Below are 16,421 nucleotides of genomic sequence, written 5' to 3'. Positions count from 1 at the left end.
CAAGTTAAAATGGTCACTTTATGGCCTTAAACAAGCCAGACGACAGTGGAATAAAAAACTAACGGTAACTCTGACTCAGTATGGTTTTATACAATCCCCTAACGACCATTGTCTCTTCACTATGGGCAGTGATGATAATTTTTTTATCCTTCTTGTCTATGTGGACGACATCCTCATTACAAGTCCAAATGAAACACAGATTAGAGACATCAAAACACATTTAGACAAGACATTCATAATTAAAGACCTAGGACATGCAAAGTATTTTCTAGGGTTGGAAAATGCTTGATCCCTACAAGGCTTATTTTTATCTCAGAAAAAGTTTATCACCAATCTCAAAAAGGATGCAGGCCTAGGTACCTCTAAACAAGTCAATACACCATTTGTTCAAGGATCAAAACTCTTACCTAATATGGGTCCTCCATTACCCGATCCTAAAAGATATCACAGATTAGTGGGTCGCCTTCGCTATCTAAATATGACAAGGCCAAACATCACTTTTGGGACTCAACAGCTGAGTCAGTTTATGCAGAGTCCTTGCCAGGGACACCTTCAGGCAGCTTTACATCTCTTGAAATACCTTAAGGGAACTGTGAATCTTGGTCTCTTCTTTCCCCATTCCAGTTCTTTTACTCTCACGTATTGCGACACTAACTGAGCTGCATGCACTGTGACCAGAAAATCGTTGAGCAGTTATTGCATCTTCCTGGGTAACTCGTTGATCTCTTACAAAACGAAAAGGCAATCAATAGTCAGTTGTTCACCAGCCAAAGCTGAATACCGTAGTATGGCTAATACTACCTGTGAGTTGCAGTGGATCTCCTATTTGCTTCGCGATTTGAAAATTACCCCTCCTTTACCCATTCAACTTTATTGTGATAACCAAGCAGCTAATCACATTGTTGCAAACCTCGGATTCCACGAAAAGACAAAGCACATCAACATCGATTGCCATGTCGTTGGCAACCAGATCCAAACCAGTTTCCTCAAAACCTCACATATTTCTTCCTCCTCTCAAATCGCCAACTTACTCACAACTTACTCACATATGGACCGGCCCAAACATCAACCTATTTAGTTAGAAAATAAACAAACATAGTTGGTATGAACAAATTATTTATATTGTTAGATCAATAGATGATGTGGCTGACGGTTACTAAATTCTCGGTATATAAGTCAAATCCACCTTCTTGTACCGATGTACTTTTCTTCTCAATAACAAGAGTACAAATTCCTTCATTAACGCTCTAAGAAAAGCTTGATTACAAAATACTCTGAATCTTGTTCCAATACGAACCTATAAAGCATCAGAGTTAGTAATCATACCCTAAGCCAACTTGAAGATGAAAGCATCATTGAAGCTATGCAGCTTTTTTAAGCTAAGCCCACCCGAGGACTTTTTGGCATTACGTCTCACTTACGATAATTGGGTCCTCGTAATAATAAATGGATCTTCATAATAATAACCTTCTTGTCCACAAATATGGATCAATTATCTACTGCACAACTTTGATATTGTTGTGATTTATGAGATAACTAAAATAACATGGTAAATATTGATTCTTCCTCCTTAAAATGATCATCATATATTGCATAAAATCCTAATTAATGTGTAATACTTCTTCTTTAGCATGAAGATGAAAAATAGAATAAATACTTCATATACAAAAGTTAAATTTGATACCATTACCTAAACACAAAATTATGAAGTACATATAATTTGAAGGGTTAAATATTTTCAAGTCCCTAAATTATGACCAAATTAACACTTAGGTCCATCAACGTTTAAGTAATTATTTTGAAGGATCTAAATAATGCTACCATTATATTATGAGACCCTTCCATCCAAATTCTTAACTTTTCTATTTATATGGCCCGAAAAGCGAATATTAAGTGGGGGTTAAATATTTTTGGGTCCCTAAATTATGGCCAAATTAAGACTTAGGTCCCTCAATATTTTAGTAATCATTCTCTTTTCAACCCATATAAACAGAAAAAAAAAGGTAAAAATTTGGATGGAAGGACTCATAATGTAACAACAACATTATTTAGATCCTTCAAAATAATTATTCAAATGTTGAAGGACCTAAGTGTTAATTTGGACATAACTTAGGGACAGGAAAATATTTAATCCAAATTTGAGAAAAACTTACTTAGAGCCGAGTTCATGGCCTCACTTATGGTCCAAGTTCATTGCTCAATTATGGACCAAACAAACCAATGACATTCAATATCTTTTCATGCCTCACTTATAAATCAAACAAACCATGAAATTCAGCATTTTTATTAAAACAAGAGTATTTTTGGCCATGCACTCGAAAAAAAATCAAAAAACTTTTTAAAAAATCTTGAATTTCATTTGTGTGATCCATATAATTTACGTGGAGAACCCACTTAGTATTACGAAACTGTAGAATAATCATAGTTGTAAACTTTCTACTAAAACTAGCAGCATACTTGTGCTATGCATAGTAAATATATTTATCTATGATCTTTGAGATATTGTGATAATATTTGAAAATATAAACATTAATTAAGAAAAAATTTATAATTTAAATTATTTTTAGTTTTATATTTGTTAATTTGAAAATTATATAAATTGAAGAACATCTATTTAAAATTCAAAACATTAGACTAATTATATAAAAATTAATGTCTATAATAAAATTAAAAGAAAAGAAAATATATATTAAAATTCATTGATTTTAATTTATTTTTAAATTAATAAACTTTCTTAGACGATATTAAAAGTAATAAAATAAATAAATTAAAATGGACTATAGAAATTCAATCATAGACGTATATATATCATTCTTAATGATAATTTCATATAAACCGCTTTCTCTTATGATTTATTAAAATTTTCCTCATTTGATAGAGTAATAAAAATTAGAAGAGAAAAAAAATATATCAATATCGAAAAGAAATTATATAAAAATTATTGAAATTACAAAAAAAAAAAAAAAACTTACTAAACCTCAAATAACTCTCTATTTATAGTCTAATAATAAGTAATTAATGTCACTTCAATATATTATCATTAAACTAAAAAAAAAAAACTATATATTGCAATTTTAAGACGAATAAATATTGAAATGTTTGAATTCATTATTAATAAATATTTTCACCATTAAACTTCTCTATCATTCTTTTAAATATAAAATTTTCATTTTCATTCATAATAATAAATGATAACTATAATTGATTATAATGATATTCGATGTCAATATTATAATACTACTAATTTAAAAGATAAGTTATAATACATATTAATATTATAAACAACATCAAAATTATGATAATTTTTAATTAAAAAATAGATTATAATATTATAATTATTTAATTATTTAATACATATTAATATGATAATTGAATGACAATTAAGACTAATATTATATAATTTTAATTGAGAAAGATAGGTTAAAACATTATAATAATTATATTTATTTACTAATATACATTAATTCTGATAATTGAATAATAATTAATATCAATATTTATGATGCGGAGCAACTTGCACTTCAATATATGGAAGATTTAGACCGCTGCAAACAAAAGTAGGAGCACACCCATGCCGCTCTCAGCATGCCTGTGTCAACTTCTGGAAGTCTGAGACACACCCGTGCCGCTCATAGCACGCCCGTGCTTCCCTCTGGAGTTCAGGGCGCAAGACACACTCAAGACTAAAAAGAAGAGACACGCCTGTGTCCGCTTCTAGAAGTCCGGGACATGCCCGTGCCGCTCACAGCACGCTCGTGTTTCCCTCTTGAGCTCAGGGCGCAAGACACACTTAAGACCAAGAAGAAGAGACACGCCTGTGCCGTTTCCAGCACTTCCATGTTCACCTCTGGAAGTCCAGGACACATCTGTGCCGTTTATAGCATGCCCATGCCCCAACCTTTGACAGTGTTTTGCCTTGACGTGCCCAATTACGACTTTTGTGTTATTTTTTTAGGAATTCCTATTTTATCTTAAACCTATAAATAGGTTATTTTGTTATGATGAAGACATTATTCTTGGATCATTATTAATATTCAAATAAACTTCTTCAAAAAGTTAACTTTTTGATTCTTTATTTCATCAGATCAAACGTTATTGATCAAGACTCCTGAAGGAGTATAATTGTCTACTCATTCACGTTTACCGTTCTGCTTCAATTGGTATCAGAGCCTTATCGGCGAAGTTTATCCATGGCTGATAATCAAGAAGCACGACTTATTGCAGTAGAGGCGAAATTTGAAGATTTAGCATAGCAGATTAGGCAATTGACAATCGCAATACAATGAGGCAACTCCTAACTTGCAGCTGCAGCAACAGAACAGGATCTGCAGCAACCAAATACCGCAGCGATTCCTGGCAGACAACTTACCGCCCAATATCTTGAAAATCAAGCAGAGTTTTATGCACCAGCGGATTATGGGAGGCGCCAAAATCAATATGATGGTGGCCGAAATTACCGAGGTAATAATGAGAATTTTTATAATGGATATAAGATTAAGGTAGATCTTCAACCTTTCTCAAGATTTTTAGATGTTGAAAGCATACTTGATTGTTTAGCAGAGGTAGAACATTTCTTTGAGATCATGAATGTGGAAGATGAGCGTAAAGTTGCCATTGTGGCATATAAGCTAAAAGGAGGTGCAACAGCATGGTGGCATTCTATTCAAAATGAACGCCATCGCCGAAGGATTGAAACCTGTGCGAGATTAGATTTTAATGAAACAATTGATTGAGCAACGTTTTCTTCCTAGTGATCACTCCCAAATACTGTATAACAGGTATCATGACTGTTTTTAAGGAAATCGGAAAGTAGATGAGTACACGAAAGAATTTTTTAGATTACAGGCTCGATGTGATAATTGTGAAACTGAATCCTAGCAAGTAGCTCATTATTAGAGAGGATTGAATCATGATATAATGTGTATGATGGGTGTAGCTGCGATTTTTACTTTGGCAGATGCAATTGAGATGGCCAAACGTGCAGAAGATAGACTTAATTGGCAGCCTCGACAACCACCTAATCGTAATCAGAGTTTTAGGCAACCCTATTCATCCAGAAATCAATAGTCTAGTGGTAATTTCGATGGACAGAATTCAAGAGTAGCAACTTCTGCTAGTAACTTAGATTCACGACAGATTCCAGCAGAAGAAAAGAAAGACCCCCGGGGAAAAGCTCCTATAGTAGACAGAAACAGTAAACCAAACCCATATCAGAAACCAACAGGAGACTACTGTTACAAATAAAGAAAATCGGGACATACGTCTAATCTATGTCCAGAGCACAGGGGGGCTAATGATGGGCGTCGGTAGTAAATGTAGTTGATGAGGTGGCTGAGGTTGAAGAAGTAGAAGACAAAGATGATGGATCCTTGGTTAGTTTAGAAGATGGTGAAGTTACATATGTTGTTCAGAAAATATTGTACTCACCAAAACAGGAAGGTGAAACTCAGCGATGAAAAATTTTCCAGGCTAAATGTTGTGTTGGTTAAGCAATGTGCTGACTCATTATCAACAGTTGCAGCTGTGAAAATTTGATAGTCAAGCAGCTGGTTGAGAAACTAAATTTGCCCATAGAATCGCATCCTTCACCATACAAGGTAGGGTGGATTAAGGAGGGTCCAACGATTGAAGTCAACCGGATTTGCAAAGTTCTTATCTCAATGGATAAATCGTACACGGATTCTGTTAGTTGTGATGTTGTGGATATGGATGCTTGTGGAGTACTCTTAGGTCGTCCTTGGCAGTTTGATGTAGATGCATTCATAAGGGGAGAGAAAATTCATACCTATTCACTTGGAAAAAAAAAGAAAATCACTGGATCTGCAACCAAAGCTTCTAAGGTGGAGGAGAAATCATAGTAGTTGTTTCTTTCAATGTGCAGGAATTATCGGGTGCGATTGAGAAGTCCAGAGGTGCATTAGCCTTACTGATCGAACCGAAGTCAGATTTTGATGAAGGGGCACTAGTACCACCACCTATAAAGGAGTAGTTAGATGAGTTCCACACCTTAGTTGAAGAACCGTCTACCCTTTCGCCTTTGCGGGACATCTAACATCAGATTGATTTTATCCCTAGGTCAAAGATACCAAACCTGCCTCATTCTAACATCAGATTGATTTCATCCCTAGGTCAAAGATACCAAACCTGCCTCATTACAAGATGAATCCAAAGGAGAGCCAGATTCTTCAAGAACAAGTGGAAGAATTATTGAAGAAGGGACATATCCGAGAGAGCATTAGTCCTTGTGAAGTTCCTACTTTATTGGTACCAAAGAAGGATGGAACTTGGAGGATGTGTGTGGATAGCCGAGCCATCAACAAGATCATGGTGCAGTATCGATTTACTATTCCTCGTCTGGAGGACATGTTGGACCAACTGTTAGGATCTGCAGTGTTCTCTAAAATAGATCTTCGCTGCGGATATCATCAAATCTGAATTAAGGTGGGATACGAATGGAAGGCCACATTCAAAACCAAGGAAGGTTTGTATGAGTGGTTGGTAATGCCATTTGAGTTGACTAATGCACCAAGCACATTCATGCGGCTTATGACTTAGGTTTTGTGTCCTTTCTTGTGCAAATTTGTGGTGGTTTACTTTGATGACATCTTGATCTTCAATCGCAGTGAGGGAGAACACCTTTAGCACCTTCGTCCATTGTTGAACTCTTTGCAGAAAAATGAGTTATACATCAACCTTAAGAAGTGCAGCTTCATGATAGAGCGGATTGTATTTCTTGGCTATATTGTTAGCTCGGAGAGGATAAATGTTGATGACAGAAAAATTGAGGCCATCTGAAACTGGCCCATTCCCAAGAGTATCACCAAAGTTCGCAGTTTTCATGGACTTGCCACTTTCTATAGGCGGTTCATCAGAAACTTCAGTAGCATCGTCGCTCCCATCAGGGATTGCTTGAAGAAGGAGAGAGTTTGTCAGTTTGTATGGACCGAAGTTGCAAATAAGAGCTTTGAAGAAATCAAAGATAAGCTTACTTTCGCTCCTATTCTTGCTTTGCCTGATTTTGATAAATTGTTTGAGGTAGATTGCGATGCTTGTGGAATTGGAATTGGTGGTGTGTTGACACAATCAGGAAAACCTATAGCTTTCTTTAGTGAAAAATTGAATGAAGCTAGGCAGAAATAATCTACTTATGAGCAAGAGTTGTATGCAGTTTTTCGAGCCTTCAAAACTTAGGAACATATTTATTAGGACGTCAGTTCATTATTTACACTGATCATCAAGCTTTAACTCATTTTCATCAGAAGACGGTGTGCCAGATGCATATGTGTTGGGCAACTTATTTTGGTGCTTTCCATTATGTCATTAAGCACAAATTGGGTACTTGTAACACCATAGCGGATGCTTTGAGCAGGAAAGCAGCCTTTTTGATTACAATTAGGGAAGAGATTGTGGGGTTCAAATTTCTCAAAGAACTTTATGCTTCGGATGAAGATTTTGCTGACATATGGACTAAAATTCATACTAAGATGGATTCTTGGTACATGACGGGTATCTATTCAAAGAAAATAGGTTATGCATTCCTCGATCTTCTATCCGGGAAAAGCTAATCAGAGAAATCCATGGTGGTGGGTTGAGCGGTCATCTGGGACGTGATAAAATTATTGCGAGGTTGGAGGCTCGTTTTTATTGGCCACAATTGAAAAAGGAAGTTGGGAAGCTAGTACAGAAATGTTCCGTTTGTCAAACATAGAAGGGCCATTCTCAAAATGTCGGCCTATACACCGCGTTGTCGGTGCCAGAACAACCGTGGGAGGACTTGTCTATGGATTTCATGTTGGGTTTACATCGTAATCAACGCGGAGCTGATTCTATTTTGTTATTGTTGACAGATTCTCCAAGATGGCACATTTTATTCCCTGCAGGCAAACTAGTGATGCCTTATATATTGCCAAACTATTTTTCAAGGAGATTGTTTGGTTGCATGGCATTTCCCAAAACCATCACATCCGACCAAGATGCGAAGTTTCTGGCTCACTTTTGGACAACTTTATGGAAAAGATTTAACACTCATCTTCGCTATAGTAGTACCGCACACCCACAAACTGATGGTCAAATTGAAGTGGTGAACCGGACGCCGGGGGCCCGCTTTTGGCATAGTGGGCCCTCGACGAGTAATCTCCTTAGGTGTATTTACAGGAAGAAGAAGAAGATGTGGGATCTTGCTCTTTCCCAAACAAAATTTGCTTACAACAGTTCTATTCATAGCTCTACCAAGATGTCAGCTTTTGCAATTGTCTACCGGAAGATTCTAGCCCATACCCTTGATCTTCTTTCTCTCCCGACAGGTGTAGAGAAGAGTATTGCAGCTAATAACTTGGCTACCGAGAATGTAAAGGTGTTCAAACAAGTACAGCAATTCATCACTACTACTAATGAAAAATACAAAACTACAGCTAATAAACACCGACGTTATAAGTCTTTTGTCGTGGGTGACTGGATCATGATTTATCTTCGCAAGGAGCGAGGCGGAGGAGAGAAGAAGCTTGATTCTAAGAAGATTGGTCCATTGTAGGTGTTTAAGAAGATTAATGATAATGCCTATGTTGTTGACCTACCTGAAGACATGAAGATTTTCCGAACTTTCAATATTGCTGATTTATTCCCATTCTACTTTGATGATGATCACTTGAGGTCGAGCTCTTTTTAAGTGGGGGGGATTGATGCGGAGCAACTTGCACTTCAATAAATGGAAGATTTAGACCGCTGCAAACAAAAGAAGGACCACGCCCGTGCCGCTCACAGCATGCCCGTGCTTCCCTCTGGAGTTCAAGGCGCAAGACACACTCAAGACTAAGAAGAAGAGACACGCCCGTGCCGTTTCCAGCACCCCCGTGTCCGCTTCTGAAAGTCCGGGACATGCCCGTGCCGCTCACAACATGCCCGTGCTTCCCTCTGGAGTTCAAGGCGCAAGAACACACTCAAGACTAAGAAGAAGAGACACGCTCGTGCCGTTTTCAGCAGGCCCGTTTTCACCTCTGGAAGTCCAGGACACGCCTGTATCGGTTACAGCACACCTGTGCCGTTACTTTTGACAGTGTTTTGCTTTGACACGCCCAATTACAACTTTTGTGTTATTTTTTTAGGATTTCCAATTTTATTTTAAATCTATAAATAGGTTATTTTATTACGATGAAGACATTATTCTTAGATCATTATTAATATTCAAATAAACTTCTTCCAAAAGTTTACTTTCTGATTCTTTATTTCATCGGATCAAACGTTCTTTTCGATTATTTATTTCGTCAGATTAAACATTATTGATCAAAACTTCCGACGGAGTGTAATTATCTACCCATTTACATTTACCGTTCTGCGTCAATTTATTATAACAATATAACTAGTAATTAAATTCTATATGACAATATTAAAATTTAAGAATCCAATGTGACATTATAATCCCTTGGAATGGCTCGCCCCCGCACCCGAATGGGGACTTATTTCTTCCCCCGCTGGAGCAAGATTAGGAAACATGCGTGAAATTTCTGTTTCTGCCCCAGCAAACCAAGAATCCGTCGGTGAGCCAGAAGTAATAGGACCTCCAATCACTAAAAATCTTATGTGGCAAAAATTAAAAAAAAGAATCCGTCGGTGAGACAGAAACAATAGGACCTCCAATCATTAAAAATCTTATGTGGCAAAAATTAAAAAAAAAACATTCATTTAAGAAGTGTCACATGTCAACTTTTATATATATATATATATATATATATATATATATATATATATATATTAATCAAGGGAAAAGAGAAATATAGAGAAAATTCTCTACTTCAAAAAAAAACTCTTAAAACTCCTATCATTGCAATAAATGATAGCAGCCCTACAGAGAAAGTTTGCAGCACAAGTAAAATTTATTAATTCCTAAATGTCTCTGCCCTACGGGAGACGGTGTTCTTAACTGACACTAAACAGTCATATTCATATCAAAATTGAACAATACAGTAAAACAAAAATACATAAAAACAATACAAACACGAACATCCTAATTTTCCAGCTAGCAAGTCCCATGGAGCCACTGGCCTAAGTACACCAAGTGCCAAGTGAGAGCCATCAAAATCAGTATATTCAAGAACGATGAACACGAATTTAGCTTCTTAAGCCTCTCATTCACTCTAACAATCCTTGACCTGATTTCCTCTTCTTTTCTATTTTCCGGGACTTTTGTCGGAGCTGAAGATCCGGTGGTGGTGGCGGTGGATCCTAAAGCTGTTGCAGGCGAAGCATCTGCGACTGGCTCTTGCTCTGCCCTGTTTGACTCTGTAGTTGAGGTTTCTCTTCCTCTGCCTTCTTCCTTTTCAATCTTTAGTTTGTCAAACATCACCTGCAAATTACAATTCATTCAGACATTAATACTAATTCAATCATACAGTGACTACACTAAAACTCATAAGCTGAGCTCGACTCTGCTAATTCAGAGGTACGTACCTTGGTAGCCAAAGGCTCCAAATACAGAGCATTGATCAAAACCAGCAAAACTGATAGTAGAAGATTAATAGCTTGAAAAACCTCTGCCTTACTAGTAAACGAAAATTTCATCCGCCCAATCAAATGCCCAAACAGAGCCACCGCGATACAAAAACCCATGGCTCTAAAATAAACAGGATATATCTTACTCTGCACCAACCCAAACTGTTGCCTATTCAAAGCATTAGCCAACACATAACTTGAAATGAATGTAACCCAAAAACACATTCCATAAGCTATGGAAAAACCCAGTAAATTGATAACACCCATCAAAAAATGAATCCCTTTTTGCGAACCCATAAACCTAAATGCTCTGTTCAAAGAATTATAAACTATGTTTGTAGCTTGCCCTGTTTTTTCAGATACATTTTTAACTGAATCTACCCCAATAGTCTTTCCTAAATCTTTTGCATCTTTTGCTATATCTTTAGCTTTATCTAAAGATTCTTTTGCAGATTCTTTAACTTCTTGAGCTTTTTGAGTTCCGGAGTCTTTAGCTTTCTCATATGCATCTTCTACTACTTCCTTAGCTTCATGGGCTTTATGAGAAACAGTTTCTTTGGTTTTCTCACATGCATCTTCTACTTTGTCTTTCGCTTCATGAGCTATTCGTTTTTTCCGAATAATCCCCTCTTGAGCAATTTCTTTAGCTTCATGAATTATTTCTTTCGTTTGATGTGTAGCTCCACCATATGCATCTTCTACTTTCTCTTTCGCTTTATCAATTACTTTCGCTATCTTATGCCTACACTTACCAAATGCGTCGCATATAAGCTCCCCCGGACCTGTAGTTATCTTATCTTGATAAGAACCAGAGTCGGGACCATAACCAGAACTAGAAAGGCCTTGTCCAAGATTTGGAAGAACATGGGCTGCTTGTTTAACCTTCTCTTTGGCGTTTTCGATTACTCCGACGGAGGAAATAGAATCTTGAGGTGGTGAGATTCTGATTTTGGTGTTATGTTGGCCACCTTCATCATCAAAAGTTTCGACAACGATAACCCTATGGCCTTCTTTAACTATAACATCTTCTTCTTTCTGGTTTTGGTGCTTTCCTGTTGGGCTTGGGGACCAGACCTGTGCGGTTAATAGGGAAGTAAGAACAAGAGACAACGCCAAAAGATTCATCATCTTATGTAATTTTCAGATTTGGAATTTGGATAGGGAAAGAGAAGGACCGGTTTGGATTCCGTATTATTATAGAAAAGATCAGGATAAACACATGAAGATGATGACCACGTGGCATGTTGTTATCAAGTCCAGAAATGATTCATGTGTTTTTGTATGGCCACGTGGTATCTTAGGTGGGAAGCGGGCTGAAGACCGCATCGACCCGAGACCGATAGGGAAAAAACTATGCTCTTCGAAGGACCTCCCTCACCGCATTGTTACTTGAGGATTATTCTAGTTCTATCTCATGGTTCCAGCCAGACCCTTTTTTTAGGTTGACCGGACAGGTTTTAATTCAGTCTTAGGTAGACCGGATCTGAATTGATCTATTGGTTTGATTTTACTTTTAATTGCCTTTTTGAAGATTTCACGAGTCAATCAGTGGAATTAGACTTATCTATACCTAATTTATGGATATATTTATAAACTAAATAAATAAATATAAAATTTTTTTAAATAATATTCTCACTTTCTTTTTTTTTTTTTTTTTCACTGAACGGTAAAAGAATTACACTTGTAAATACCTATTTTTCATTAATGTAGTTTACTCCTGGATTTAACAAAAAAAAAAAAAAAAAAGACTTCCTTTTTTTTTTTTATTCCGATAAATTTGCCATTCTCCGCAACAAGCTTGAATTTGGTTTCAAGAGGAGCAAGGACAATGCATGTTCTTACCTTCAACTAGGTTTGAACATTCAATTATTATGGTTGAAAATAAATTGCATTAGTATAAACAAAATAAATTGAATTTTTAACATTAAATTATACTAAATCGATTAATTTAGTTAGGTTTAATTTTATTATTAATTTTAACTTAATTTTTCGGTGAAATCAATTTAATTTTCAAGTTTTTTACCAAGTTGAACTGAAATCTATTTAAATTGAAATCACCAAAATTTTGAAAAATTTAACATAACCAAAATAGATTTGATTCAATCAGTTTTACCAAAACTACTTATCATTACCTGCAAGTCAGAGACAAAAATGGCTGCATTAGTTTTGGATAGGTTTGAATGAACCAAATTCGAGTTTATTTTTGTTCTTCTATTGACACTAGCTCAAAAATTAGGCCTAAACGAGAGACTCGAATTAGAGCTTGAAAATACTTAATTGTATATTCAGGATAGTGTCAAAGGGACCATTCAAGCCTCAAACCCATAAGTTGTAAATCTTAGAACATTTTTGGTTTTAATATATATTTTCTAGAAGGAGCACATTGTTTGGAGGTCACCTCTAAGATCCCTAGAAAAATAGGAAACAAATATTGTAAATGGCACGCTAATCTGTACAAATAAATTGAATTGCTTAACCGCATTTAAATCACCTTTAATATCCTTTCTTTTCTAACCTACCAAATTCTTATATTTCTCTCATGTCTCACTCATCTCTGCTTTTCCCTTTCTTGAACTCTTCTTATTCTCATTTCCTTTTTTTTTTTTTTTTTTGACTAAACAGACTTCGTCTGTTTTATCCAACCTATGATTATGCACTCCTGATAGATGCAAGCCAACGTACCCATAACAATTTTTCACCAAATACCTTCATTTCTTCTAGTCATAGTTAAGTTTTCTTTGGATTAAACTTGGACCATAACATAGCTAGATACATTATTGAACATTTATTTTCAATAATATGATGTATGCACAATACACCATGTATTAATATTCTACACTAAATAATATCAAATTTTCGACTAAATAATAACAATATGTTGTACACACCACATAAGGTACCTAGTTTATCTAATTTTTACCTTGTTAATTAAATATTGGATTTTCAAAATTACTATCAAAAATTAAAAAATTATTCTTATAATTTATAAATTAAGACTAAGAATATGTACCTTTTGATTTACTTAAAAAGAAAATGTAATAGTGTTGACACCAACGAGAAATAAGTCGAAAGGGCCAAGTCCAAGATCCATTGGCAAAGTTTAAAAAAGCAATTAGCAAGTGGCTACTTAGATCTAGATATCAAGAAGCTTAATTGCATATATTGTGTATATGTTGTATTTATATATATAGCCTACGACATTATTTTAGAATACATGCTTTTCTTGGAATGCACTTCACAAACTTGTATAAATAGGGATTGTTGTTATTTGAGATACATAAATTTGAATGCAATCAGCATTTATTCCCCTATCTTTCTCTTTCCAACTTTTTCTTTCTATTCTCTCTCTCTCTCTCTCTCTCTAGCCTTACTATTTTTAGACTAATGGCTCACGACCCATTAATCTGCACATTTGTATCCCACCTAAGCATTCCAATATAATTGAATCCATGTCCATAGTTTGCATTTACACTAAACAACTTTTTGGCTTACTCAATGGGATAGTTTTGGATTTTGTGAAGGTATCAAAAAGTCGATAAAACAGCTACGAAGGATAAAGTGGTCGCTCCTGATGCCTTGATAGCTCAAACATTAGACTATGAACACTTGTTTTTTACACTTTTATATCATGGCAAAGCTGTTACAAAAGGTACAATTCAAACCGATAGAGAATCGACCAAGAATCGAAGGTTAACTTAGAGTCAAAAGTGACATTTGTTCACTCTTTTAGTCATAATTCTTTCCAAAAATAGAATATTGGAACAACCTTTGTACCATTGATATAAGACAAAAGTAGAATTCTAATGGTATATGGCATATTAAAATTTAAGTAGAAACGGCCATGGACTAGGCACAAAATCAGTGCAAATCATTGCATATCAAAAGAGCTCAAAAATGGCCTTTCTCTATTGTTTTGATCATGTAACTCAAGCTACAGATAGACCTCTAAATGAAAAGAGCTCAAGTTGGATTAGAAACTAGACATCTAGATCTTTCCAATTTTCATGAACCACTCAAATGAAGCTAGTTGAACTAATTTGAAAGAAAACCTAACCGCTAGCAAAAGGATTTTTGATTGTCAATCGACAGTTGATCCGTGCAGGCATAACAGCTGGCGGTCAATTTTCTTCTTGGCAGCGGTCGGAAGTGGAATCCCACATCGAAAAGCCCTCTTTTCCTCCTTTAGTAGAACCACTTTAAATAGAGGCCTATGCGCTCTTTTCCTCCTTTGGCAGAACCATTATAAATAGAGGCCTATTTTCACCTCCAATACATAGAAATCTCTCTGAATCTCTTGCTCCTTGCAAAGCACGTTTTAAAGGCCTTAGTTGAAACTTTCCTTTAGCTTTTTAGTTCTCTTTTCCTCTCCTTAACTCTTCTTGAGTGCTATAAATGAGTGAGCAATATTCCTTCGGCCCATCCTAATCTTTATTCTTAGCCTTGATTTTGAGATTTTTCTCCATTTGACTTGAAGCCTCCTTACTTCACCAAGCCTTCACAAAAAGCCTCCTCTAAGTATGGATCTTGCTTGGTCATCCAACCTCATTTGGCATAAATTTCTCCTTGAAATCCAAACCAAGCTGAAGTTTTGAGACGAAGGGGTCCTCGCATCGTCTATCTGTTTAAGAAAAAGGAGTTGAGCCGGTAAGTCCTTTGGTCAACCTCGTGGTGTACGCCCAAAGGCTAAGATAATTCCTTTATGGCTAATAATTTTCATGTTTTGATCACTTCTTATAAATAGGCTACTAAAATCCTTTTTTTTTTTCGAAAATCGGTGAATTAACAATTTTTGAATCTTTAGATTGGTGAAGTAATGTGAAAATTGACCTCTTTTTTATGAAAATGATGAATTAATGCCTAAAATATGATAATCGAAATTTAACGATGCAAATTTCAAAATTAAAATAAACCAACCCTATTTGACAATAGGAAGAACTGATTGCTCCTATAAATATGTAAAAATCTTTAAAATGTCTACTTCTGTGGTTTAGTCATGATTTTAGCCCATTAATCAATCTTTGTGACTCCATTTAATCCCCAAGAGCTCTAAACTATCCCTAGGTCCAAACCTCAGGTTTAATAATTAGTATTTCCAACGGTAGATTTCATCTCTCGATCTATCATCTACACATCTAAAATCATACAAAAATGAGATTCATCATTTTCATTAGTATTAAGCTCATCTAAGCTAAATTAAAGAGTATAAATATTCATTAATAGAGGAAAATATTAAATTGCAAACATATTAGAATTAATTTATGCTAACCTAACACTAGGAGAAGTTATAATTTAATAAATGCATGGATTCATTACAAGATAATAAAGAATAAATGAAACCTAAAACAAAATAAGCAAGATCCACAAAGAGAAAGTGTAGACACATTCAAAAATTTTATGCGGAACAAATGCACAGTGAAAATAATATTTAGCAATAAAATTTCAGCATTTAGCGATAAACTGTTACGTCGCTACATGCAAAAATTTTATTTCTAAGCACCAATCTTTTTTTTGTTTCCTCACTTTACTTTTCATCATTTTTTTCTTCTTCTATATTTTTCCCTTATCTTAGCTTTCTTCTTCTTCCTTTTTATTCTCTTTTTCCTTTTTTTCTTTCTTCTTCTCTTTTTTCTTTATCATCATCTTGTTATTTCTTCTCTTGTTCTTCTTCTTTTTCTTTCTTCTTTAAAATCATATTGTTCGTCCTTTTCTCTTTCTTTTTTCTTCTTTTTCTCCTTCCTCTTATTCTTTTTGGCTCTTCTTTTAATTTCTTTCTCATTTATTTCTTTCTCTTTTTCTTCACTTTCTTATTCTCATAAATTTTCTCCTACTCTTTCTTTTTTTTTCTCTCCTCTTTTCTTCTTTTTTCTTATTCTCCATCTTCATTTTTTTCTTTTCCTTTTATTTTCTTATTTAGAATATTTATTATAATTTAATTA

General features: G+C 35.1%; 1 protein-coding gene across 1 annotated transcript; it reads right to left on the bottom strand.

Moving 5' to 3' along the window:
- Positions 1-9,770: 9,770 nt before the first annotated feature.
- LOC105636744 (late embryogenesis abundant domain-containing protein / LEA domain-containing protein) lies at positions 9,771-11,656 on the bottom strand. Its single transcript, XM_012220088.4, has 2 exons — positions 10,444-11,656; positions 9,771-10,339 (listed from the first exon to the last, which is right to left on the bottom strand). Exons 1-2 carry the CDS (start codon positions 11,611-11,613, stop codon positions 10,013-10,015), a joined length of 1,497 nt encoding a protein of 498 aa, XP_012075478.1. The 5' UTR covers positions 11,614-11,656; the 3' UTR covers positions 9,771-10,012.
- Between the last annotated feature and the right edge of the window lie 4,765 nt (positions 11,657-16,421).

Source organism: Jatropha curcas, chromosome 9 (assembly GCF_041381405.1).
Source record: "Jatropha curcas cultivar XTBG-Jc1 chromosome 9, XTBG_Jcur_1.0, whole genome shotgun sequence".
Lineage (NCBI taxonomy): Eukaryota > Viridiplantae > Streptophyta > Magnoliopsida > Malpighiales > Euphorbiaceae > Jatropha > Jatropha curcas.
The sequence above is the reverse complement of the archived record's forward strand: the minus strand, read 5'-3'. Positions and strand labels throughout refer to the sequence as shown.

Coding starts and splice junctions, on each gene's coding strand:
- LOC105636744 (XM_012220088.4), bottom strand. CDS start 11,613: ATGATGAATCTTTTGGCGTTGTCTCTTGTTCTTACTTCCCTATTAACC. Junction 10,340..10,443: donor TGGAGCCTTTGGCTACCAAG/GTACGTACCTCT, acceptor TGTAATTTGCAG/GTGATGTTTGACAAACTAAA.